This window comes from Grammomys surdaster, unplaced genomic scaffold (assembly GCF_004785775.1).
Source record: "Grammomys surdaster isolate TR1022 unplaced genomic scaffold, NIH_TR_1.0 126013, whole genome shotgun sequence".
NCBI lineage: Eukaryota > Metazoa > Chordata > Mammalia > Rodentia > Muridae > Grammomys > Grammomys surdaster.
Genome location: NW_021620828.1, coordinates 2,712,152 through 2,735,930, shown reverse-complemented (window position 1 = coordinate 2,735,930; position 23,779 = coordinate 2,712,152). Strand labels below are relative to the sequence as shown.

At 43.3% G+C, this 23,779-nt stretch overlaps 2 protein-coding genes across 7 annotated transcripts in view; one reads left to right on the top strand and one right to left on the bottom strand.

Annotated features, from left to right (window-relative positions):
- Positions 1-15,271, bottom strand: part of CUNH12orf4 (chromosome unknown C12orf4 homolog) — a 33,599-nt gene extending 18,328 nt beyond the window's left edge. The window contains exons 1-9 of one of the 4 annotated variants that reach the window (XM_028754449.1): positions 15,212-15,271; positions 13,877-14,012; positions 12,527-12,721; positions 10,685-10,830; positions 8,943-9,124; positions 5,266-5,365; positions 5,053-5,174; positions 710-816; positions 188-385 (exon numbers count right to left, since the gene is read on the bottom strand). In XM_028754449.1, coding sequence (XP_028610282.1) covers positions 188-385; positions 710-816; positions 5,053-5,174; positions 5,266-5,365; positions 8,943-9,124; positions 10,685-10,830; positions 12,527-12,704 — 1,033 coding nt within the window. In that variant the 5' untranslated portion in view covers positions 12,705-12,721; positions 13,877-14,012; positions 15,212-15,271. Of the gene's footprint in view, positions 1-187; positions 386-709; positions 817-5,052; positions 5,175-5,265; positions 5,366-8,942; positions 9,125-10,684; positions 10,831-12,526; positions 12,722-13,876; positions 14,013-15,055; positions 15,189-15,211 lie in introns of those variants that run through there. The other 3 variants (XM_028754448.1, XM_028754451.1, XM_028754450.1) reach the window with 3 other exon arrangements.
- Positions 15,272-15,550: 279 nt separating this feature from the next.
- The window catches only part of Rad51ap1 (RAD51 associated protein 1), a 13,636-nt gene continuing 5,407 nt past the window's right edge, over positions 15,551-23,779 (top strand). For 2 of the 3 annotated variants that reach the window (XM_028754508.1, XM_028754506.1), the window contains exons 1-4: positions 15,656-15,744; positions 18,136-18,191; positions 19,722-19,857; positions 22,484-22,587. In XM_028754508.1, the coding sequence (XP_028610341.1) occupies positions 15,728-15,744; positions 18,136-18,191; positions 19,722-19,857; positions 22,484-22,587 (313 nt within the window). In that variant the 5' untranslated portion in view covers positions 15,656-15,727. Of the gene's footprint in view, positions 15,745-18,135; positions 18,192-19,721; positions 19,858-22,483; positions 22,588-23,779 lie in introns of all 3 variants that reach the window. The other variant, XM_028754507.1, reaches the window with a different exon arrangement.

Genomic DNA, 23,779 nt, shown 5'->3' with positions numbered 1-23,779 from the left:
TAAAATTAAAAACGCATTTATAGTTGGATTATTATTTTTACTTGCCTGTTACTCCAGCACTTAGAAAGCAGAGGCAGGAGGACTGCTTTGAGTTCAAGATCAGGATGGGCTCCAGTGTGAGATTCCTCTACAAAAATGGAATTACTGAGAGAAATGTGATGAGAAACACATGTACATGGCTACTTGCCTCTTTTGATGCCGCTATATGAATTAATTCGATTATCTACGAGTAAAACCAGGCCACAGAGAGACGTGGAGTAAAGGGACAGTGCCGTCTGCAGCCGGTGAAGTTTCACACCGCTTCCTTGAGTTCTCTTATGCTTACAGAAGTCCAGCATGTCCGCCCTCAGCAAGCGCAGGTTGTGCATGGTCTTCAGCTGGGCCCCTAGGGGACACCACAGAGAGACACTGAGAGGGGACACCACAGAGAGACACTGAGAGGGGACACCACAGAGAGACACTGAGACAGCTACAGAAACCCTAAGGCAGATGCAAACGTCTGCGGCAAGACTCTGGCGAGATCCATGTTCCAAATACCAGCTCAGTGTGGGCTCTGCAACCTCCCATCTGAATAGCCCTTACAACTGATCTACAAACATACAAGCGGAAGCATAAACTCTGGCCTTGGCAGGAGGGCCGTGCGTGAGCTGGGATCAGATGCACCGGGCAGACTCTGCTCACGGCAGGAATCTGGCCGCAGCTCCCGTACCCAGGTGGATGGTGAAGCTCTCCTCCAGCGTCCTCGGCTCCTCATAGATCCTTCCAGCAGCGCCCGCGGACTCTCGGAACTGACTCGGCTGCACTTTAATCTCTTCACTGAAATCAATACAGTTATCGTTATACTCATTGCGTACTCGTCAGATTTTTTTGTTAGAGGAAAGTAAGTTCACCATGAAATGAGAGCGAGCTGAACAGCTGACGCAGGGCTTAATTTATTCCTAAACTCATGTTAATCCATGGTGACAAGTAAGACCACAGCAGCAGCAGGTTCTAAAAGCCCCACTTGTCCTTCCACTTCCTCACAGTAAGCAATGTGGATTATTCTCTTCAATCATTACAATATCAACTAACACATCACCATTTAATATTTCCTAGTGGTCTAAAAATGATTCGGGGATTAACTGAGGAACTAATATGTAATAGCTTTAAAAGCCATATCAGACATACTTAAAAATTCTCATAACAGGAAAAATTCTAAACAAAATTATAAAATAGATGAGGTGACAGCAATGAAGATTAAAAAATTAAAAACTTGGGCTGTTGTGATGCCTCAGCAGGTAAAGCCCTTGCTTCACAAGGCTGACAACACTACATTCGATGCTAGGATTGCTCGTGGAAGGAGAAAAACAACTTCTGAAAGTGTTCTCTAATTTCCCGCTGCTCAGTCATACACCCCCACCCCCCAAACACCAGTGATGATGATGAAGATGACGACAATGACCATTATAATGACAGCGATTTCAAAGACAGTTTTAAGTCTTCTTAATTAAAAGCCAGATAAATAAAGAACTGTATGGTTCCCTTTGACACTTCCTTGTCTGGCTGCATTTCTCCAGCATTCTCCTCTCATTAGACAAGCTTTTTCTTTACTCTGGTCCCAGAGAAGTTATGACCACAACTGCTCAATTCAAATCCATGGCACTAGGCAATGAAGGAAAGCGAATGGTCCCAAAGGTGGGCCAGGACATAAGGAGACTGCTTTCATCAGTGCACACCTGACAAAGGGTGTTGTCATACAAGGAAGTCAACAGAAATCAGCTGAAAATCTCAGCAGAGTTCTGAAAGGTCATGTGCAGAGTAGAGGTCACTCTAGAGCGAGCAGGTCGGAGCCACAGCCTCCTGCACCTGAACTTCCTCATCAGTCTTCACAAACTGTGTCCAAGGAGACACGGGGCAGGAGATGAGACGCCTCGTGGGAAGACTGACATCCGAGCCAGACACAAAGCTTGCCCCACACGGGAGCTGGACTGACAGGCAACACAACTGGACAAAGGTAGACCAGGGCTGGGGTGTAGCTCAACAGTAGTCGGCTTGACCCACAGTAAATGACAGACACCAAGACACTATTACTGTGAGAGAGGCAACAGCATAGAGAGGACTCTCTCCATGGTGCAGGCATACAAAGACTGCTGGACGCCGAGGATGGAGCGGCATGCAGAGAAGAACTCTCTAACTCCGAGTTCCAGCCCAGAGCAGCATCAGCTACTGTAGAAAATGAAGCCTTTTGGGCACTGAGTGAATAGACAACAGGTCTGCTGCCCTGCTGATAAGATGTGAATCTTCTTGATAGTGATGGCCCACTAACTTCTGTACACAATTGCTGTTTGGCTAAATATATTCCTCTTTTGACAAGGTCTTACTTTGTAGCGCCCCAATATATACACCAGGCTGGCAGAGATCAATTAGTCTCTGCTCAAGTGCTGGGATTAAAGGCATGTGCTGCCACTCTCAACTAAAACCTCTTGATCCAATACCTACAGTATAAAGCAGAGGAGGAAGAGCTGGCTACGGTAGCACACACCCAGAATTTCAGCACAGAGAAGGCACAGGAAGGAAGGTCACTGCTAGCTAAAGTCAGGTTGGTCTGCATGAATGACAGTCTGCTTTTAAAAGGTAAGAGTAAGGAAATTAAAAAGTGAGCCACAGAGCAGGAACAAGTATCTAGAAACCATCCATCTGACGACAAACACACATCCAGATGGTGAGAAACGCACAGGCAGAGCCTTAATGGCTTAGTGAGAAGAAAACCCAAGGAGAGACGGGGGTATAAATTCTTCATATGAATTAGCCATGGGGGACCCAGAAAGTGAACTTGGGATGGGAAGTCCCAGTCATGCCCGTCAGGATGGGGCACAGAGCCCAGAGAGTACTGGCCACTCTCAGGGAGGCTGACGGGATGGCGAGAGGAGACAGTGTGCTTGCTATACGAAGAGCAAAGCAAAATGCCACGTCTTGACTGTGGTATAAGTTTTATGATGGTAACAATTCCTTAATCTGTGCTCCATCAAAACAGGTGAAGAAACTCTAGCCAGGGCCCCTAACAATGGTGCCCCAATGTCAGCAGGAAGCAGCTGTAGAGGACACCCACTTACCCAACACTCAACGACCCAAAGGATAAAACAGAAAGGTGGGAATGAAGGGACTCTAGCCATCTGAACATGGCAAACATGGCTCTGCCAGGCCTTGTTCTTCTCCATTGCTTCCACCTTGCTAAACACCATTAGAAAACATTCCTAAAGTTAGTCCCAAGGTCATTCCCTTATTTGGCCACCTGAGGCTGAATTCCAAGGTCCAGCTATCAAAGTAGTGAAGTCCAGCAATCAAAAGCCCTCCATTTGGTTCACCTAATTAACATGCCCAGTCAAAATTAAACACCTCATCCTAACACGGTGTTTTCCCTTGTACCTTTATAAATCTCCATTTTCCTATGGGCCACATCTGTCTTTTCTCTCCAAAGAAGTCCAGAGGCACTCCTTTGTCTCTTCGGGACAAATACTCTTTCTTCCTTTCCCTCATTTTCTTCCTCTTCTCCCTTACCGTCTGTCTACTGCTATCGTCTCTTATTCCCTGCCCCCATCCCTCTGGGGCAAATAAATCTATGTGCTGAGAACTTGGTCTTAGGGGTCCTGAGCTGATACTGGTCCCTTTAACAGGTGGACTTTACGTCATGTCATTTATCCTTCCATAAACCTAGTTTTCCAGGGGTCAAAAACAGAGTTTCTGCTGCTCGTGGAAACACCTCCTAGAGATGATAATGGTAAGGCATTTTCCCGAAGGCATACTGGTGTAAGAAGCAGCAGCTAGAGGCCAGAATTCACAGTGACCTGCACACTGAGCCAGGAAGCACAGCAGCAAAGGGATGGGTGGTTTCCATAGCAAGAACTTTGCAGCTTCCTTAAATCCATGGCTTTGCATAGCTTTGCCTACAACACGTGGTGTACACTCTACACTTGGGTCAGTGCATACACTCATGCACAGAGAGCCCAATGCATGGTGTGCTTTGACCCCGGAACCCCTCTGTTCTCAAAATTCTGGCTGGGAAGTAAAGTACCTGGGCTGTCCCTAGAAGACAGAACAATTTGGGAAACTGGTGAAGCAAATGAAATACCATCCTATGCAGAGAAGAGGTAATAAAACTGCTGTGGGAAGATTTTACCAGCTCCTTTCTTGTCTGTGGAGCCGTGTGTGCAGACAAAGCTGTGCACATGTGTGATCTTTACCAGCTGAGCTCGTTCCCAGCCTGACTAGAGATGTATCTGTGCATCCATTCATCCCAGTACTTACTTAATGTGCTAGCTGGGGGTGGGCCAGCGTCAAGGGTGCTTGGCAAGCAGCTGTCAGGTTGTACAAAACAGACAGACAGCTCCCCAACCCGAAGAGCGAGAGTGAGAGAGAAGATAAATCCCTTGAGGCAAGACTACTGGAAGACTGACACAAAATGAAGATCATGCTTATCCCAAGCCAGCCTGGGCTGTACACCAGTGCTTACGACATGCGCTAGCATATTCTGGAAATAGGTTTACTGTACTTAAAGATCTTTTCTCTTTCTGCTAAGTGAGTGTCTGGCATTCATCCAGTCATGCCAAGTGTAATACGATGTAATGAAATGAAAGAAAAATGCCTGGAATTCTACCACTTAGGATGCTGAGGCTGGGGGATTTCTGAGATTCAAGGCCAAGTCTGAGGTCAGCAGAGCTATATAATGAGATTCTATCTCAAAAAAAAAAAAAATACAAAACAGGGCTGGAGAGACGGCTCAGTGGTTAAGAGCACTGGCTGCCCCTTCCAGAGGACCTGAGTTCAATTCCCCAGCAACCACGTGGTCACTTACAATTGTCTTAACTCCAGTTCTAGCGGATCCAACCCCCTTACACAGACAACATGGAGGCAAAGCACCAATGCACAAGAAATAAAATAAATATATTTTTTAAAAATTACAATATAAAATCTTGGATTTTCATTGCCAAACATATCTAAGCAACAAGATTCAGTTTTAGAGTGAACATCAATATGAAAGAAGCACCCGAGACAAGAAGGGCCGAGGGTCAGTACCTGAGGGAGCTGTTGTTGGGGTTTTTTAGGTCCTGATGAAGTTTTATCACCCATTCCTGATATTCTTGCTTCTGGATAGCTGTAGATTGTTTCAGTTCATTTGACCATTTATTCTCTAAGTCCTAAACAGGGAGAGGGTACTAAGCGGTTAATTTTTCACAAGGAAAAGAAAGCGTAATTACATGTAAAGCCGCTCTACCTCATCTCACTCACTTGCTGGGATTCGAAGTGCTGGGCAGCCAGTGAGTTCACATCCTGATCTGTGAGAGATTTCCCCAGCTCCTGCATCACCTTTTCCATTTCAATACCTTGTCTAAAACACAAATTAACAAATAAGATATATTTACCACAAGTTCAGGGTATACAGCCAGAGTGAATAATTTTTAATTTATGATAGATAATATATCTAAGAATTAAAACTCCAACATCTTGAAAATGCTCTGTGTCCTTGAAAATGAGTGTGCGAATATTGACAGTTATGTCTTCAAGAATCAAGCCTGCCTCCTATGTAGCCAGATCATCATTCTGAGCTTAATCCATAACTGAAAACAGACACAATCTGAGCAAGCTTTCAATGACTGTTTAGTAGTTCAACCCCTTCTCATTCAGAGTTAAAAAAAAAAAAAAGCTCTGTAAGCAGTGTAGGCAGATTCCCCAGGTGAGTGTATGTGAGCTGACAGGACCTCAATGCTGAAAGCTAGTTCCTACACCTAGAAACTGCAGACTGCGTTTGCAAAGCCTCACAGTAAGTCACACCGTTACTTTAAGAAGCAGTGCAAACAACAACCTGATGATGTAGCCTTGTGCTGCTCTCTTCATTCGCCCAAAGAAATGATGAACAGAGTGGGTTTCCCTACAGGAGAAGCCAATCAGTGATGGTGGAGGTGCAGGCAGCAGTTATTTAGGGTGACTAGGAGGCCATTAGGGAGGCTTCTGTATTGCTGGAAAACATCTGTTTCTTGATTGGGTGGTGACTACAAGGGTTGGCTTGCTTTGTGAAAATTTACTGAGCTGTACTTCTAAAATTTATTGTCTGTTCTGACTGCATTAATATATCTGTTCAATAAAATCTCAAATTAAAAACTATCTTTTAATACAAATGCAACCAAAATGTATTCTAAATGATATTTTGAGGAACTGGGAGATAGTTTGGTTGGATGCCTTATACTTACAGAAAAGCTAAGAGTGGTAGCACATCTGGATCCCTAGGCACTGGCCAGACACCTGAGCCAAACACACAAGTTCCAAGTTTAGTGAAAAACCCTGTCTCAGAAACTGGACATGGTGGACAGAGACTGAGGAAGACACTCAGTACTGACCGGTGGCCTTCACACACGTTACATTACACACATACACTCATACCACCCACCTACACACATGAGAACACCCACATGAATATGTACATACTTGACACATATACATACACAAATAAATAAGCATATACATTTAAAAGTATAGAGTAAACAAAACTGAACAGTTCCACTGTCATTCTGGTTAAGTAAGTTGTTCTTAAAACTGAGTTTATACGTACTCGCACTGTTTCAGTAGGATAGATAGATGTGATAAATTTACACACATAACCACTTTACATCTTCTGGAAGTAAATATTCCGTGTGACTTAGCTCCCACTTCACTCTATACAATGCAGACAATCTCATAAGCTTCTTCATTTGGTTTGGTTTTTGAGACAGGGTTTCCTGACACAGCCGTGGCTAGCCTCCTGCCTCTGCCTCCTGAGAACTGGGATTACAGGTGTGTACCACACTGCTGGTCACTAATGTTTCAGAAAGTACTAAAGTGTCCAGTGAACAGTATGTGAATAAGTGAGATTCAATTAGAAACAAAAATGTCTACATATTCGCATTAATATTTTACAAGTGCTCCCTCTAGTGGATAAAAATATTATTGCCATTCCTTCTAAAGTTTAAAGAACTATTTAAAATATGGTTTCATAAAAACAGGATATTTCTCACAAAAAATAATCTGCCTGGAAGTCCCTGTGAGTCCCAAGGGCTCACTGCATTGCTCAGTTCCTTCCTGCCTCCTGTGTGTTCCTGACTTCCACCGAGCCCAGGACTTCTTTATCCCCTCCCTGCTCCTCTTGAAAAGACCCTGTCTGGCCACCTGTGATTAGGTTGACCTCTTTTCTAAATCAAAGGTGATTCTGCAAATATAGGCAGATATTTCTGCAAAAAAGACAGAAAGAATTCAACAAATTTCATGAACATTAACATCATCCTGAATGTAGCTAAAATGCAGTTAATCATATAATTATTTTTAAAGATACTGTCTACATTAAGTTCAAAAGGAAGTCTATTCTATTTCATGTTAACTATAGACTGGCTCAGAATACCAAGCATGACAACTCTGCAACCTGAATGTCAAATGATAAAACAATATAACTTTTCCTAAAACAAACAAACAAACAAACAAACAAACAACACCAAAGAACCACAATAGAAAAAACCATCAGGTTCCAGAGAGGCTAAATAATTATTAAGTTAACTCATTGTCTCTGCTAGAGTAGAAACTGTTTCAAAGAATAATAATAAACAGAATAGAATCACCTTTGATTTAGAAAAGAGGTCAACCTAATCACAGGTGGCCAGACAGGGTCTTTTCAAGAGGAGCAGGGAGGGGATAAAGAAGTCCTGGGCTCGGTGGAAGTCAGGAACACACAGGAGGCAGGAAGGAACTGACCAATGCAGTGAGCCCTTGGGACTCACAGGGACTTCCAGGCAGAGCATTTGCAACCTACCTGCGCCCTCCAGCATGTTGTAACTGATCTCTGAAGCACCCCCGATAATTAGTGCAACAACGTAACTAGTTGTTATACTGCATTACTTAGCAATAACTATAAGAGAGAAAGGCTGAGAGTGTTCAGAATAGATATAACTCTTTTTTTCCCTCATGTTGTTGATTGACAGTTGGCTGAATCCTTAGACACAAGACTCAAAGCCTGGGTTCATTGTTTAGCATCATGAAAGAAAAGAAATCCATCTATGATTTTTTATATTTAAATTTTTCTTAACTATAATAACTTAAACAAATTATTCACACCCTGTTAGTCTTAATGTTTTCTAATCTGAGGCTAATGAGAAACAAGAGCACATGGTGTCTCATTTAAGTTGACTTCTTTGGTATTAATATCAATTCAGTCACAAAAAAATCAAGTGTTATTTGCTCTTAACAAGCTTCCACAACAAAAACACACAAGTAATATTAAAATTCATCTCAATCGTATGTATATCCATACTCTTAAATAAATGCTTTTAAAGTAATAAATGACCTATGAAATCAAAATGGATTATCTAGGAGGATGCCCTTTACACCACACTTAACAGAACAGGAGGGAGAAACCTGAGAAGTCACACTTTACATTCAAGAAGCTGGCAGCTTTCTACTTACTCTGAGATGTGTATCCAAGAAAGCACACTTTGCATGCTGTCTTGGGTAGACTATACAGAAGGAATTCGAATATGATTAAAATTCCCTGGGACGATTCTAGGGTTCTTTTTATTTTCTTCCTAATGCAAGATGCTTATAAGATAACTGAAAGATACCATGGCCTAGAGGAAGGCCACCCACAAGAGGTTGGCAGTAGGTATAGAACAAGGAGGAAGGGCTAATAGTTCTGAAGTCTTTCTCATCCACTGGGTTAAAAGTCTAGCTTGCTCTTGGATAAATCAGTGGATTCATGTAAGCCAAGGTTTTCTCACCTGCACAATGAAGATGCTAAGTGTGGGGCTGTGGTAAGGATCAAGGAAGACAGCTCATTTGAAGCATTTCCCAGTGTTTTAATTTTATAAAAGTGCAAACAGCTTGCCCTACAGGTTATCATACTTCACAGTGTAACATTTAATTATGGTAACACAAGAAATGAGTATTACCTCTCTCGTAACTTTTTCAGCTCCACATCTCTTTCACCAATCAATTCTGAGATGCTAACAAAGTAATTGTGTTCCAGATTTAAGAGAGTTTCAGAGGCCGGGGAATGGATGAGGTCGTGGTACACATCTGCAAAGTCTTCATCCCAGCTAGGTTCCTCAGGCCTCGCATGCTCTAAGGTGGTCTGTGAGATGATACACACATTCAATCATGGCAGGGCACTGCTGTTTAACATGCTATTAGAAAAAATACGAATAGTATGACCATATCACACAAGGACACAGAGACCTTGCACTCACACACATGTAGATGTTATTCTAGGATTGTTGAATATGAAAAAAGAACATGGAGAGGAGAGATACAACCTAATTTGTTATTATGAATTTCCTAGGAAAACGAATGAGGAATTCCCACAGTAAGAGAGTCAGTATGCCATGACCTCACTCCCATTCACGATGCACATGTGTGCATGCAAAGCAGGACGAGCACAAAGCTAACGCCATCCATGCTGCCATCCGTGTCAGGACAGTGGGACTTCTCACAACCGCTAACTTGAGTTGTATCTGAATTTTTATGTTGCTTTATGACAAATGTCTTAGGTGGGGTTACTATGGCCATGGAGAAACATGATGGGCAAAGAAACCTGGAGAGGGAAGAGTTCATTTCACTCACAGTTCCAGTTCATTATCCAGAGAACTGAGGGCAGGGATTCAAGCAGGGCAAGACCTGGAAGCAGGAGCTGATGCAGAGGCCATGGAGGGGGTGCTGCTTGCTAGCTTTTTCCTTATGGCTTGCTCAGCCTGTTCTCTTATAGAACCCAGGACCACCAGCCCAGGGATGACAACACCCACAGTGGGCTGGGCCCTCCCCATCAATCACTAAATAAGAAAATGCTTTACAGGCTTGCCCACAGAAAGATATTTTGATGGCCTTCTTAACTGAAGCTCCCTCCTCTCAGATGTTAGCTTGTGTCAAGTTTACATAAAACTATCCAGCACAATAAATATAATTTGTATGTAGTAATTTATAATGAGAAGAAAAATTGATTATTAAAAATGTATTCTAAGGAGTCAGAAGTTAGTAAATAAGATAATAATGTGTGTGGTATCTTGGATTTCATGAAGCAGGGCATACTAGCTGCACAATCCTACAGAGAAATAATGACAACCTCATGAAGACAAGTGAGAACGGAAGTTAACCAGAGCTGAGGATAAATTCTGATCACTGCCGTAGGCTGTCAGATAACAGTCAAGATATGAGCTCAACCAGAACTCCAGACTGATTTTTTTGATGTAAACATGTTCCAAGGATTTTGTAGGATAAAGTAGCTTCATGTTTCCACAGGAATGATTCCAAACATATTTCATAAAAAAATAACAAAGATTGGTCTTTGGCCTGAGAAATAGTTCATTGGTCCTACATGGTGGAAGGTAAGAGATGATTCCCTTAAATTGTCTTCCACAAGTGCTTGGTGGTGCAAGCAACCTATGCTTGCATGCGCAGGTGCATATGTACACACACACACACACACACACACACACACACACACACGTAATAAAAATACTTTGTCTTAGGAGCTCATTCCTGTTGACACAGAACAGAAACATAGGAGTAAGAACATATGTTGCATACAACTGGTTTGTGAAGAAAGCTACATTCTACACTTTGCTTCCTATGACTTCAACAATTAAGACATCTTCACAAAGTCTGCGATGTCTGGAAGCACACTCTGACCTCCATTTACCTCGGCGTAAGCTTTGGCCCACGCACTTGCCAGCTGGTGTAGATCGATTTCACCAGACTTAACAGCCTCCAAGCCTGCTTCCGCATCGCTGTCATGGTCTCTGAGGGACTCTTCTTCTATAAACCGGCTCAGAGCTTCTTTCAAGTCTGTAAGAGGGATGACAAATGCTATCTTCAGCAAGATGTACACACAGTGGGGGACACTTCATCTGGTAAAGCATTCCACTGTGAAATCTAACTTTACCTCCAATTCAAATGACCTGAGTTTGGTCCCTGGGACCCACATGATGGAAGGAGATAGTTGAGAGTTGTTTCTGACTGTCACACATGTGCCGTGGTATGCACATACAAACACAGAGGTGCACATAAACAAAATGGATAAATACATAATTTTTAAAAATTTTAAAATGTAGAAATCATATTTCTAACAAGTCCACAGTGATAGTGTTTGTCTGGGATGAGGTGACCTTCTGAGAACTACCAATGGGGTGAGGACATGCCCTGTTTGTGTCCTCATTCCTGGTTTATATGATAGGACATCCTAGAATGCTCTTAGCTTCCCTTACAACCTGTTTTCCCATTCTGCTTGGTGGTGTGAACCTGGGAGAACAAGGCCTAAAAATAAAGTGGATGCCTTTTCACCACACAAAGTCTTACATGACTCAGATGGACAGGTTCCTGGTCGTTTTGTCAACTTTACACAAGTCAGGGATCTCAGAGAGAACCTCAACTGAGACAATGACTCCATAAGAGTGGCATGTGCACAGGCCTGCGGGCATGTCCTTGACCTTGACAGATGTGGGAGGGCTGATGAGGGAGGGCTGATTGATGAGGGAGGACTGATGAGGGAGGGCTGATGAGGGAGGGCTGATGAGGGAGGACTGTTGAGGGAGGGCTGATGAGGGAGGAGTGTTGAGGGAGGGCTGATGAGGGAGGGCTGATGAGGAAGGACTGTTGAGGGAGGGATGATGAGGGAGGGCTGATGAAGAAGGACTGATGAGGGAGGGCTGATGAGGGAGGACTGTTGAGGGAGGACTGTTGAGGGAGGACTGTTGAGGGAGGACTGATAAGGGAGGGTGGACTGATGAGGGAGGGCTGATGAGGGAGGACTGATGAGGGAGGGCTGATGAGGGAGGGCTGATGAGGGAGGACTGTTGAGGGAGGGCTGATGAGGGAGGACTGTTGAGGGAGGGCTGATGAGGGAGGGCTGATGAGGGAGGGCTGATGAGGAAGGACTGTTGAGGGAGGGCTGATGAGGGAGGGCTGATGAAGAAGGACTGATGAGGGAGGGCTGATGAGGGAGGGCTGATGAGGGAGGACTGTTGAGGGAGGAGTGTTGAGGGAGGAGTGTTGAGGGAGGAGTGTTGAGGGAGGTCTGATAAGGGAGGGTGGACTGATGAGGGAGGACTGTTGAGGGAGGGCTGATGAGGGAGGGCTGATGAGGGAGGACTGTTGAGGGAGGGCTGATGAGGGAGGACTGTTGAGGGAGGGCTGATGAGGGAGGGCTGATGAGGGAGGGCTGATGAGGGAGGGCTGAGGAGAGGAAAATACTAAACTTTGTTTTCTATATCGAAACTATCATTTCTACAAGAACAGAAAGCTATATGTACAGTAAAAGCAGTGTGAACAGCAGTGAGAGTGAGCACCAGGAGGTTTTGAGCAGCACTCCCTGGCAGTGTGCAGCTCAGTGGCACGGGCAGTACAAAGAGCACAAGCTGCGAGCACCTTCTGTTCACCATACAGCCGGCTTTGGATGAATGTTTGGTCACTTGTGTTGGAAAGCTTTTCGGGTTACCATGTTCTTCATGAGACTATAGGGAAACAGAAGGAAGTCCGTCCTCACCATTCTCTAGGAAGCAGGGCAAACTGTGCAGCAGCATCAGACGTCCATGCAGATGACTGGCATTCTCGTCCACAGGAAACCTGAGAGGCACTCTCAGCTCAAAGCGCTCACGTCCTACCTGGAATTTATACACGAATTCTCTTTCCTTGTTGCAGAACCGTTCTCGGTTTTTCTTCATATTCTTCAGCGGGGTTCCTGTAAGACCAGCAAAAGAGCCATGAGTCAAATGGCCACAGAACACTCTAAAACATAGCCCAGCACTCAGAGACTGTACCGTGTGATGCTGAACCAACTTCTAATCTTCAGTTTCCTTCCATTTCACTTGAGACAAGGTCTTACTGTATAGCTCAGGATGACTTAAGACTCACTATGTATCTTAGGATAATGTCAGACATTTGATTTTCCTGCATCAGCACACCCCCCAAGTGCTGTTGACATTAAAGGTCTGCACCACCACAACCAGCCTATTCTAGTTTTTCCTGCTTATTCTTGCACAATCATCTTTGTGACAACAAAACAAAACAAAACAAAACAAACCCTTCTTCTTTCTTTTTTTAAATTAAAAGTTATTTTAAAGTTAATTTCAGAGCAACAATATGCTCAAAAAGTACTTTTATTCCTAGGCAAGAATAACAAGTACTTAATACAAGGGAAGGCACAGAGCCAAAGGAAAGGGGAAACATAGGAAGACATATGGGTGGTGTTGGGGGTTACGCAAGTATATAACTTATGGAACTAGTAAAAGTGGCCAAACACAACAGAGACCCAGTGGTAGCTTGAAGATGTTAGACGTTGAAGGTTGTGAGATGTGATGGAAAAAGGATGTGAGACCATAAGAAAAATCTCCAAGTAGGAAGCACATGACCAGTAGAACAGAACACACAGGATGCTGCCCCTGAGGCACACTCAACACTATTCAGAGAAAAGAAAATGTAGTAAAGACAGTAAGAATCAATGTCCCTTGAAGAGCTAGTCACCAGCCTATCTTATCTATCTATCTATCTATCTATCTATCTATCTATCTATCTATCCACACACACACACACACACACACACACACACACGTTCCCTTTAATATATATGAACTCCCAGGACAATAGAGATTCTTGCCATTGTTCTTGGTTGTCCATAAAAACTAGATGATAAACTCTGTTGCTAAAGATACTGCACAGCTCGATTGAAGGTATAATAGAAAAATCAAAATGGAATTTGGCTGGAAGTTTCCTCTCTGTTGGCTATCTTTTATAGTCCTGGAAGATACTATGCAGGCTGCTGTAGGAGAAATGTCACAATTGGCCTAACCTAGCTGTGGACTCTATGAACTCGACTAACCTTCCAGGCAAGACATACCTATCTGTGCACTGTCGTTCCGTGACGAGGGTATCCAATTTGCTATGACTGGATTTGAGGTCAGCTCTATGGGAGCATACCCCTGCCTGGCACTATAATCCCTGTCGGAAACCCATAGCAGGCAAGTTGATGGGCCCTAGGAGGAATGCAAATACCACTGTTCAGTGAAATGGACATGGTCAAACCACCTTCTAAATATTTATGTTACTATCCACTACTTTCAGCCTTAATCAGAGAACTGTCTCTTTCCAGTGAACCGTGGTGAATATAGACTCTAGGTGATACAAGGTGCTGAGAACACGTGGTGGATGGGGACCCAGCCCTAAACAAGACATTTATACCACCTTTGAAGGCTCAAACACAGCAAACACACGGGAACATAGCAAAAGAGGAAGTTGAAAAATATAGGAACCAGAACATAGAGAGGAAGACAAAATGCCATTTTCTGACAAGACACTGCCATTACAGTTAAACACTCACTACAGTGTCAGAGGTCTGCATAAGATTAGGCCCATCAACAGCCGAGGGAGGAGAGAGGAAGACTCGGAAAGACCCATGTGTCATTGAGGAACTGTTTTCTATGGGCAGATTCAGGAAAAGGAAAGTCATTTTTCAGTTGTGTGTCAACGGGTGCCCCCACCAGGCTCAAACGCGTAGTTGCAATTCAATGGTCACCCATCTGGTCTGATTAAGATAGTGGGTCACAAAAACAAACAAACAAAAACCAACCTCATGAATCTGGAAAGCGGACTAGTGGAGATGCGGAGATTAGTAGGGATAGGGAAGTTAGTAGGAACGGATGCGATATGAGAAGCTGAATGAGAGAGTTATCGAAATACATTGTATACACGTAACAGAACAAAATCAATAAAATCACGGTTTTCATGTTTGTTTGTTTGTTTTTGCTTTTACAGACAGGGTTTCTCTGTGTAGCCCTGGCTGTCCTGGAACTCACTCTGTAGACCAGGCTAGCCTCGAACTCTCGAACTCAGAAATCCGCCTGCCTCTGCCTTCCAAGAGCTGGGATTAAAGGCGTGCGCCACCGCCGCCCGGCTTCATGTTACTTTCTGTTCGTGTACTCTGTTGCTTTCAGGATAAAATTCATCTTCACCCAGTTTAGATCTCCGGATTCTCTGAGTGTGCCTACACCCTGTTAGAGCAACATGCAAAACTACAAACCTAGTCGTCCACAAATACTGAACTGTCAATGGCAAGCTGCACTCCAGCACTTTAGATAGCCCCCAAGAAGCCTGCTTCTGTTCTTTGAGCCTGTACCAGTACAGTCATTGGGTCCAGCACACTGAAGGGGATTCTTCGCTGTGAGCTCGAACTCACCTCTTTCCTCAGACACCAAAGCACACTTGGAGCTGTCAACGCAGAACTGCCCAAATAAGTCAGCTGACTTCTTACTTGTTTTTTTACAGCCAGCAGATTCGCTCCGGCAGATTCGGTACCCATCTGTTTCTCTTTCCTGAAGCTCCAAGGAAAACTCCTATCCTAGAACCCCTTTATACCAGTTATCTTTAAGTTACTCATTCTACATATTGGAGGCGTATTGATACTTTTATATTGTGTTTTAGACTCGGTACCAAATCGCTGCTGTCACGAAAGTGCAGTGGCAAAACAAAAGCTGGGTCTGGGCCGACAGGATCCGGAACGGCGTGCTGGGGCAAAGGTGTGTGTGCGCAGGCGCCCTCTCCTCAGCGCGCAGACGCTTTTTCAGGCAGGCGAGCGGTGATTGGCTGGCTGGCGCAACGGGGCGTGGAGCGCGATGTCTGGTTTTGGGCGGGAATTGAAACCGCCACAGCTGCTCTCCAGCTCCGGAGCACTGCTACTCTAAGGAAGGGCACCATGGTGCGTCCCACCAGGTGAGTAGTTGGCGACGTCCCGCGGGACAGAGAGGAAGAACAGGGGTGGGGACGCCGGAGGCCACTGTCATACATGGTTGGGGGAGAGGATGGGGTCCGACGGAGAGTGGCGGGATTGGGTGCTCGTCGCCAGTCTCCGGTGAGAGCCACCCTCTGCTCAGAGTGGCCGACCAAGCATCCAGCTTTCCGCCTCTCAGCCTCCTTTTGCAGCTATTGCTAGCTGATCCACCCTAGAGAGTCCGGGAACGCGCTTTACGTGACAGCGAGCGACCCCGTATGTAGTCTTCATAGGTTGAGCACCACAGCCCAGCGAGACAGAAAAAGCAGACGTGCCTATTTTGTGCCCCTCAAATCCCTAGACGGAGAGGCTCATTTAACTGAACATCTAGCTCAAGCCGTGGTGCCCAGTCACATGACTCCAGTTCTTCTCGGCTTTCAGTTAGACTGTTGGAATCCTCTCCGCGATCACAACTGGGATGCTGTCCATTTAGTAGGTCGACTGAATATAGCTGAGACTATGACCCAGTGGTAGAGTGATTGCCTCGCAGATGAGAGGCCCCAGGTTCAATCCCCAGTCCTGCAAAACCAAACAAAAATAAACAGTGAATTCACTTAGGCTTGTATTGTACTAAGAGCTGGAGGTTACACTTTAGTGGAAGATGCGGTGGAGGCGGGGCGATAAACACCACAATTAACACAGGAGGAAGGAGAAAAGCCTCACTTTGGGGCCCTTTCTCTCCTTGCACCCTTTCATGGATCCCAGGAGTCAGAGTTCGGTTGCCAGGGTTGCACAGCAGTTGACTTTAGCCATTGTCTCACTAGTCCAAACCGATTGTCCTCACTCTTCTGTCATTTACACTGCAATGATGAAAGGACTTCGGGCGCCTTAACTCAGATCGAGGCAGTGACATTGAACTGTGGTGGTCGTAGTCCTTGCAGTTTCTATCGGCACATACTCAGATGCATTTTAAAAACAGAAGCATTTATGGGCTGGATCGATAGTTAAAAGAGTGCTTGATGCTCTTCCAGAAGACCCACACTCCACTCCTAACCACTTCAGATAGTTTACAGCTCTTCCATCTCCGAGGGACCCTCACAGATAGTGTGCTCATGTACCCATAATGAAGTGTTTAAAGAGCTTTTAAAAAGTAATGGTTTACTGCATATCTCACCCTGGTGGGTCTCTAAAATACAACAGGTAATTTGTGTTTAATGAATCAATAAGAATCCATGTCTGTCACAACTCAACCGGAGTTTTTTAGTAGGCTTTTGGTTTTATTTACTAACTTTCAATCCCACAATTTCTAAAGATTCATATTTTATGTAACTGTCAAATTCCTTACAATCTGATGAGTGGGAGAGTAACGTGAACCCCTTCCTGTTAATCTGTTCTCTCAAGGAAACACAAGTCTGGGTCACGAGCTGGACAGTGGACAAGCCTCATTCACAGAACCGGCAGCTGATACATGAGCTTGTCCACATGGGGCATGTAATAAATGACCGAAGGGAAGACGGGGCAGCTTTCCGTTGCTTTCCCGAGGAAGCAGACTGACCTTCCCACACTGAGCGTCCTTTCCCTCTGCCCACTTACTTCCTACAAAGATGCCGGTGAACATTCCATGTAGAAAGCGTTATTTGGTACTATAGAGAGATTTTAAAGGTTTTTTGTTTGGTTTTGGTTTTTAGGTGATGCGTCTGTGTCGGTGTATGCATGTGAGTGCACTGTCTGAGGAATCCAGAGGCTTTTAAATCCTCCTGGAGCTGGAGTTACAGGGGGTTGTGGGCTGCCTGGCATGGGTGCTGGGAACCAGATTCGGGTCCTCTGAAGAACAGTGCATATCCTTAACCTCTGAACCATAGCTCTGCTCTGACAGAATGTTTAAAATATGTTTAAAACTGAACATGTACTTTATAATATAAGCAAAGAACGGCACACGGTTTATAAATACCTAGCTGCCACTGAACAGAATACAAAGTTTAATTGATAATATTTGGTTTTGCCTTACTTTGGGGGTTTCCTGAACTAATTTCTCTTTGCATTATGTGTATTAGGTATAGATTTGGTCTTTCAGTTAATGCCAAGTTCTTAGCTTTGGATTGAAGTACATTTAAGAGACTCCAAACATTGGCCGGGGGGTGGTGGCGCACGCCTTTAATCCCAGCACTTGGGAGGCAGAGGCAGGCGGATTTCTGAGTTCGAGGCCAGCCTGGTCTACAGAGTGAGTTCCAGGACAGCCAGGGCTACACAGAGAAACCCTGTCTCGAAAAACCAAAAAACAAAAAAAGAGACTCCAAACACATTTTCCTTTCTTCAAGACTATTAATGACTTTATGGTGAATGTAAAAAATTAAAATATTTACAGTAATGAAAAATTTCTGTCTTGATCGTAGAAATAAAAAACCAGTCAATTATTCGCAGTTCGAGGATTCTGGCAATGACTCTGATGGTAAGTGGAGCTTTTTACTCTTTAATACATTGAGAAATTCATCTCCTCAGTGTTAGGTATGGAAAAATTAAACCCTGAAAGCTTAGGTTTAAGCTTTGTCGTATTGATTATATGTTTGTCTTTGTTGTTAGAACTTTGATCAAAGTTGGAGAAACATCTCATTAGATTACAATTTATTTGTAATAAGATATTTTTTTTTCCCTCTGCGTGTGTGTGTTGCTGTGTGTTTTGGGGTTGTGTGTTGGGGAGGATGATATTTGCTGAGGATCAGACCCAGGGCCTCACACATGCTGTGTAAATACTCTACCACTGAGCTATAGTCTTACCCTAGAAGTTTTACATATCTTCCCAGACTACCAAAGGTTCCTTGAAGTCAAATACTTAAGCAGTTCCTCAGGTCAGAGAAGTCTCTTTTGCATTGTGTCTGCAACTTGAGAGAAAAAAATAGTTTGGCAAATAAGGGTAGGATGGAATGTGCAGAAAGTTATATTTCTATATCTGGATGCATGGAAGAAACATATATTAGCACATTCTTTTAAAAGTACGTGATCAGGGATGGTGAGATGGCCCAGCGGTTAAGAGCACTGACTGCTCTTATGGAGGTCATTAGTTCAAATCCTGGCAACCACATGGTGGCTCACAACCATCCGTAATGAGATCTGATGCCCTCTTATGGGGTGTCTGAAGACAGCTGGAGTGTACTTACATATAATAAATGAATAAAAAAAACCTTTGGGCCAGAGCAAGTGGTGCTAGAGCAAGTGGGACTAGAGCAAGAGGGAAGGGGGTGGGGGGAGTACGTGATCAATAGTACATGTGTCCTGAAAGTATACATTCGTGTATAGTGTATGTGTATTTTGAATATTCCTAGAAGAGCCATAAGACTTTTGAGGATTATAGGACAGGAAACCCCGAGAAAAGGAACAGTGCCGAGCTGGTGCTTCCTGTTTTCTTCTTCTTCTTTTTTTTTTGGTTTTTCGAGACAGGGTTTCTCTGTGTAGCCCTGGCTGTCCTGGAACTCACTCTGTAGACCAGGCTAGCCTCGAACTCTCAAACTCAGAAATCCGCCTGTCTCTGCCTCCCAAGTGCTGGGATTAAAGGTGTGCGCCACCACCGCCTGGCGCTTCCTGTTTTCTACACTTGGTTTTTCATTAGTAATGCGCCTTTGGAAACATACTGGGCTACACTGGGAAGTTTAGTTAGAGATCGTTTTCTTCCACTTAGTAAGGTAAAATTTTACAAATTTCCTAATGGTTCTTTAGGTTTTTAGCTAATTGTTAGGTCTGACATTTATGTGCTGACTTAATTTACTTTTGTAGTTTTCAGTGAATTGGTTTTTGGTAGGTTGATGTTCTTAAACAGGCTGCTGTTCATCTTGAGATGGATGAAAGAAAATAAAGACAAATTGTCTTTATTAACTTTTAAGGTATAGAAATTAAATTTAAATTAGTTATATGGAATGTAGATACACTGTAATTAATTTAAGCTGCCAAGAAAAATAATTTTACTTTTTAATTTATACAAAAATAGATGATTTTGTTTCTTCATCTATACCTGTAAACAAGTCAAAAACCATGCCAAAGGTATCAAAGCAAGAAAAACCAAAACCTAACTTGAAGAATCTCCAAAAAGAAGAGGTCTTACCAACAGAACCCCCTAAAAAAAGGTGAGAGGTAAGACCCAAAAAACATGTGGCATCAGATTTGTTCATTTAAAAGATACACAGCTTCAGAATCTCAGTTTGAATGGGGATTTGAGCTGACAGTGAGTGCTGTTTGGAGCACGGGGAGGTACCATTAAGTGCGTTCTGACTTTCTGGCTTGGGAAATAAATTCACATACATAAAAACAAAAAACCCTGTTTAAATAGTAATACTACTGACTCTGCACCTATTTCTGCTGCTTCAGATTTCACAAGCTACTTTGTAAAAAGGCAGGGCAAGTATACGGGCAGTGTTAAAACATCTGTAAGCAATCGTTTGGTACTAAGAGGGAGAAGGCAATCCCAAGAGACCTGAAAACTGTAGTCCAGAAAGGATGTGGGTGGGTGAGATGGGTCATGTTTTACTGCTGTGGATTCAGACATAGCATGTTAAGCTCTGTACTGTGTGTTTCTACTTTTGAATGTCATGGATGGAATTTTAAATATAACACAAGCACAATCATAAGTGGGAAACAGTATTTGCAGATAGATCTTAAGTAATTTGCACCCATATATAAAGAACACTATGCTCTACAGTAAAAGACTAACAGTCTAATTTCAGCTTATAGAATATCACAATAAGTATTTCTCCAAAAATACAAGAGTAATCAACAAACACATAAAAAGATGCCCAGCCTGGTTGACTGTCAGGGAAAGGCAGGTGGACACCACGATGTGATGATTCTTCTCACCTACTAATCTCTTCTCAGCTACTGTGTCACATTAGTAAGTCTAATGGAAATGTGGCAAAGCCGGGACCTTCAGACATTGCTCATGGGATTGGGAAATGGCACAGGTACCCAAGAAAGTGGTCTTCACAATGTTAAACAGGACTGTTCTGTCTGTGGCATAGATAGTACCCAAGGAAACTGAAAATACCTCCACCTCATATCAATGTTTATAGCCGTGTGATAGTACTAAAAACCAGGAAAGCAACTGGATGTCTGTCAGCCAACAGTTGTTCTCTGTCATGGACTGTTATGACTACAGATGCATGCTGTAATGTGAATGAGGCGGGGAAAGTCATTCTGTTTTCAGACACAAAGTCACATACTATATATTCCATTTGTATGAAGTGTCCAAAGTAAACTGGTCCATGCAAATAGAGCATGGATTGCTGGTTGTTTGGGATTGAGAGAAGGGTGATGATGTCCTAGTTAGGGTTTCTGTTGCCATAACAAAACACCATGGCCGTAAGCAACATGAGGATGAAGGGATTTCAGCTTACAGTTACACAACATGGTCCGTCACTGAAAGAAGTTAGGATAAGAACCTGAAGGCAGGAGCTGATACAGAGATCATAGAGGAATGCTGTTTACTGGCTTGTTCTTCATGAATTGTTCAGCCTGCTTTCTTATTGCACCCAGAATCACCAGCCCAGGAATGACACCACCCACAGTGAGCTGGCCCTCCCACTTCAGTGGGATCGATGCATCCCAGATGCATCCCAGGCTTACTCATGGGTCAATCTGTTGGGAGCATTTTCTCAGTTGAGGTTCCCTCTCCCAAAATGACTCTAGCATGTTTTAAGTTGGCATAAAACAGCAAGCACAGGGTACTCAGGAGTGGCTGCTGATGGAATGGCTAAGGAAGTGTTCTAAAACTGGATAGTGGCAATGCTCAGATACTCTGGAGATACTGCAAGCTGCTGAAGTATCTGAAAAGATGGATTTTGTGGGGCTGTGGATGTAGCTTCAGTGGTGGAGTATTTGCCTTCTATTCAAGAATTCTGGAACACCAGAAGTTGAAAGTTATCCTTTGCTGCATGCATAGTGAGTTTTGAGGACATTTTAGGTAGATGATGCCCTATCTCAAGTTGAGGAAAAGGAAGTAGGAAATTATTTTATAATACATGAATTATATCTCAGTAAAACTTTTTGACAGTTTTATACATGTATAGAATTATTGAGACCATATTTATCCCCACCAGTTCTTGAAGGTACATTTTAGTTTTCCTTTGTGTAATTTTCTTCATCTGTCTTTGTGGTTTTCCTATTATAATAATTTTATAATAACTATCGGTTCGCTTGATGAGCAGGAAGGCATTACAGTCTGCTTTTCATGGGCTCACTGTTGGTATGGCTTATTTCCCCACCTCCCTACCTGATTCACCTTGAAGACTCCTTGAGGATACTTGTAGTACAACCAGGATGGTGTCTTTACACAGCATGTAATGAAATCTTTGTTAAAATCTTAATTGGGAGGAACGGAGCTAAAAGTACATTTATTATAAGAGTTAAATCTGCAACAGGAATGGGTAAGACCGAGAGATCTCTGTGTGGGAGTGATGTTTGAACTGAGTCTTTCTTAGGTTAAACCAGAGCTTTGTTAGGCAGAGCTGATAGTAAAGAGAAAGGAGTTATTGAAGTAGTAGCCAGCAGCGGTGCGTGTTTCTCCTACCACACCTTACACGTATATAACACGACTTAGGAGTCTCAGTCCCTTAAGGATGCTTTAGGAAGATTTTTGGAAGGAAGCTATTCTTAAGTACTAATGCAGGAAAATCTCAAAAAAGTTTGCTCTTTAGAGTTAATGGAATTGCTGCACAAATTGTAAATAACATACCATTATTATTCACACATCTATTTTAGGGTGGCTTTAGATGACAAGGTCTTCCAGAGAGGTCTAGAAGTTGCCCTGGCTTTATCTATGAAGAAACTTGCAACATTCGCCAACAAAATGACTGAAGAAAAAAGTAACTCTATTTCCTGTGTATTTATCTTTAAAAGTGTCTTACTGTTTTGTAATTATTTTTAAGGTAGACCTTCACAGAGGAAAGAATACAACTTACTCTATAAAAAGAGCACTTGGCAGTGGGCACCCTGGATTCAATTCTTTATTCAGCTGTGTCAGTGTCGTCCCCCCCCCCTCCACACACACACACACACACACACACACACACACACACACACACACACGTCTTTGCTTCATTCATACAGGAGCCTGTCATTTACCCTGTGTGGCGGACTGCTTGACAGCATGACGCTGCTCTGCGGTAAGAGGCCAGTCTTGATGAGTGGTCTGTACAATTGTAGCAGTTCACTTCCTTACCCTTTAAATCCAGATTTCTTGAACATGACCTAATAGCAATAATTTGTGAGATCTATTAAGACTGGAGGTGCTAGACGGGCCTGTGCAGGCCTTTAGTCCTCAGCACTTGGGAGGCAGATGCAAGTGGAGCTCTGACTTTAAGGCCAGCCTGCTCTACAAAGTGAGTTCCAGGACATCCAAGGCTACACAGTAAAACTCTGTCTTGTAAAACAAACAACAACAAATGGATTAGAGGCGCTGACCTTCATAGAAGCTCAGACTTACAGAGTGTGATGTGACTTCAAGATTTTCTGTGATTTTCTTTTTTCCTGTAACCTTGTACGTGTGATGGTATGGGTGAGGCTTTTAATTTTTTTAAGTTAGTTTTACCTCTTTAAAAATAAAGCATTTGATTAGGAAAGCTATTAACCAGGAATCAGAAATTTTATGAGTGTTGTCATGCACTATATATAAAATTAGGGGAATAGAGTTCATCATAGAAGACACTGAAAGCTATAGCAGGAGGTTTCCTGGAAATGGCTCTTCATAACACAGGAACTCAACGTTGTCAGTATGATTATTTAAAAGTCTCCTAAATGCTTGAAATTGGTTGTGTTTTGTTTTATAGTGAGTGCTAGGGCTGAGATCCAAGGCTGCATACCTGCCGTCCATATATTCTAGCTCTTTCCCATTTTTAGGTTGTAATGACTGGGAAGCATTGGTTCAGTTGCAGTAGTAAAATTCCATAACCAAGAGCAATGTATAGAAGACAGTTTGTTTTGTCTTGTGCTTCCAGAGAGTCCAGTGAGTCCGTCAAGGTGGTGGGTGCAGGAGCAGTGAGTCGGTCAAGGCGGGGG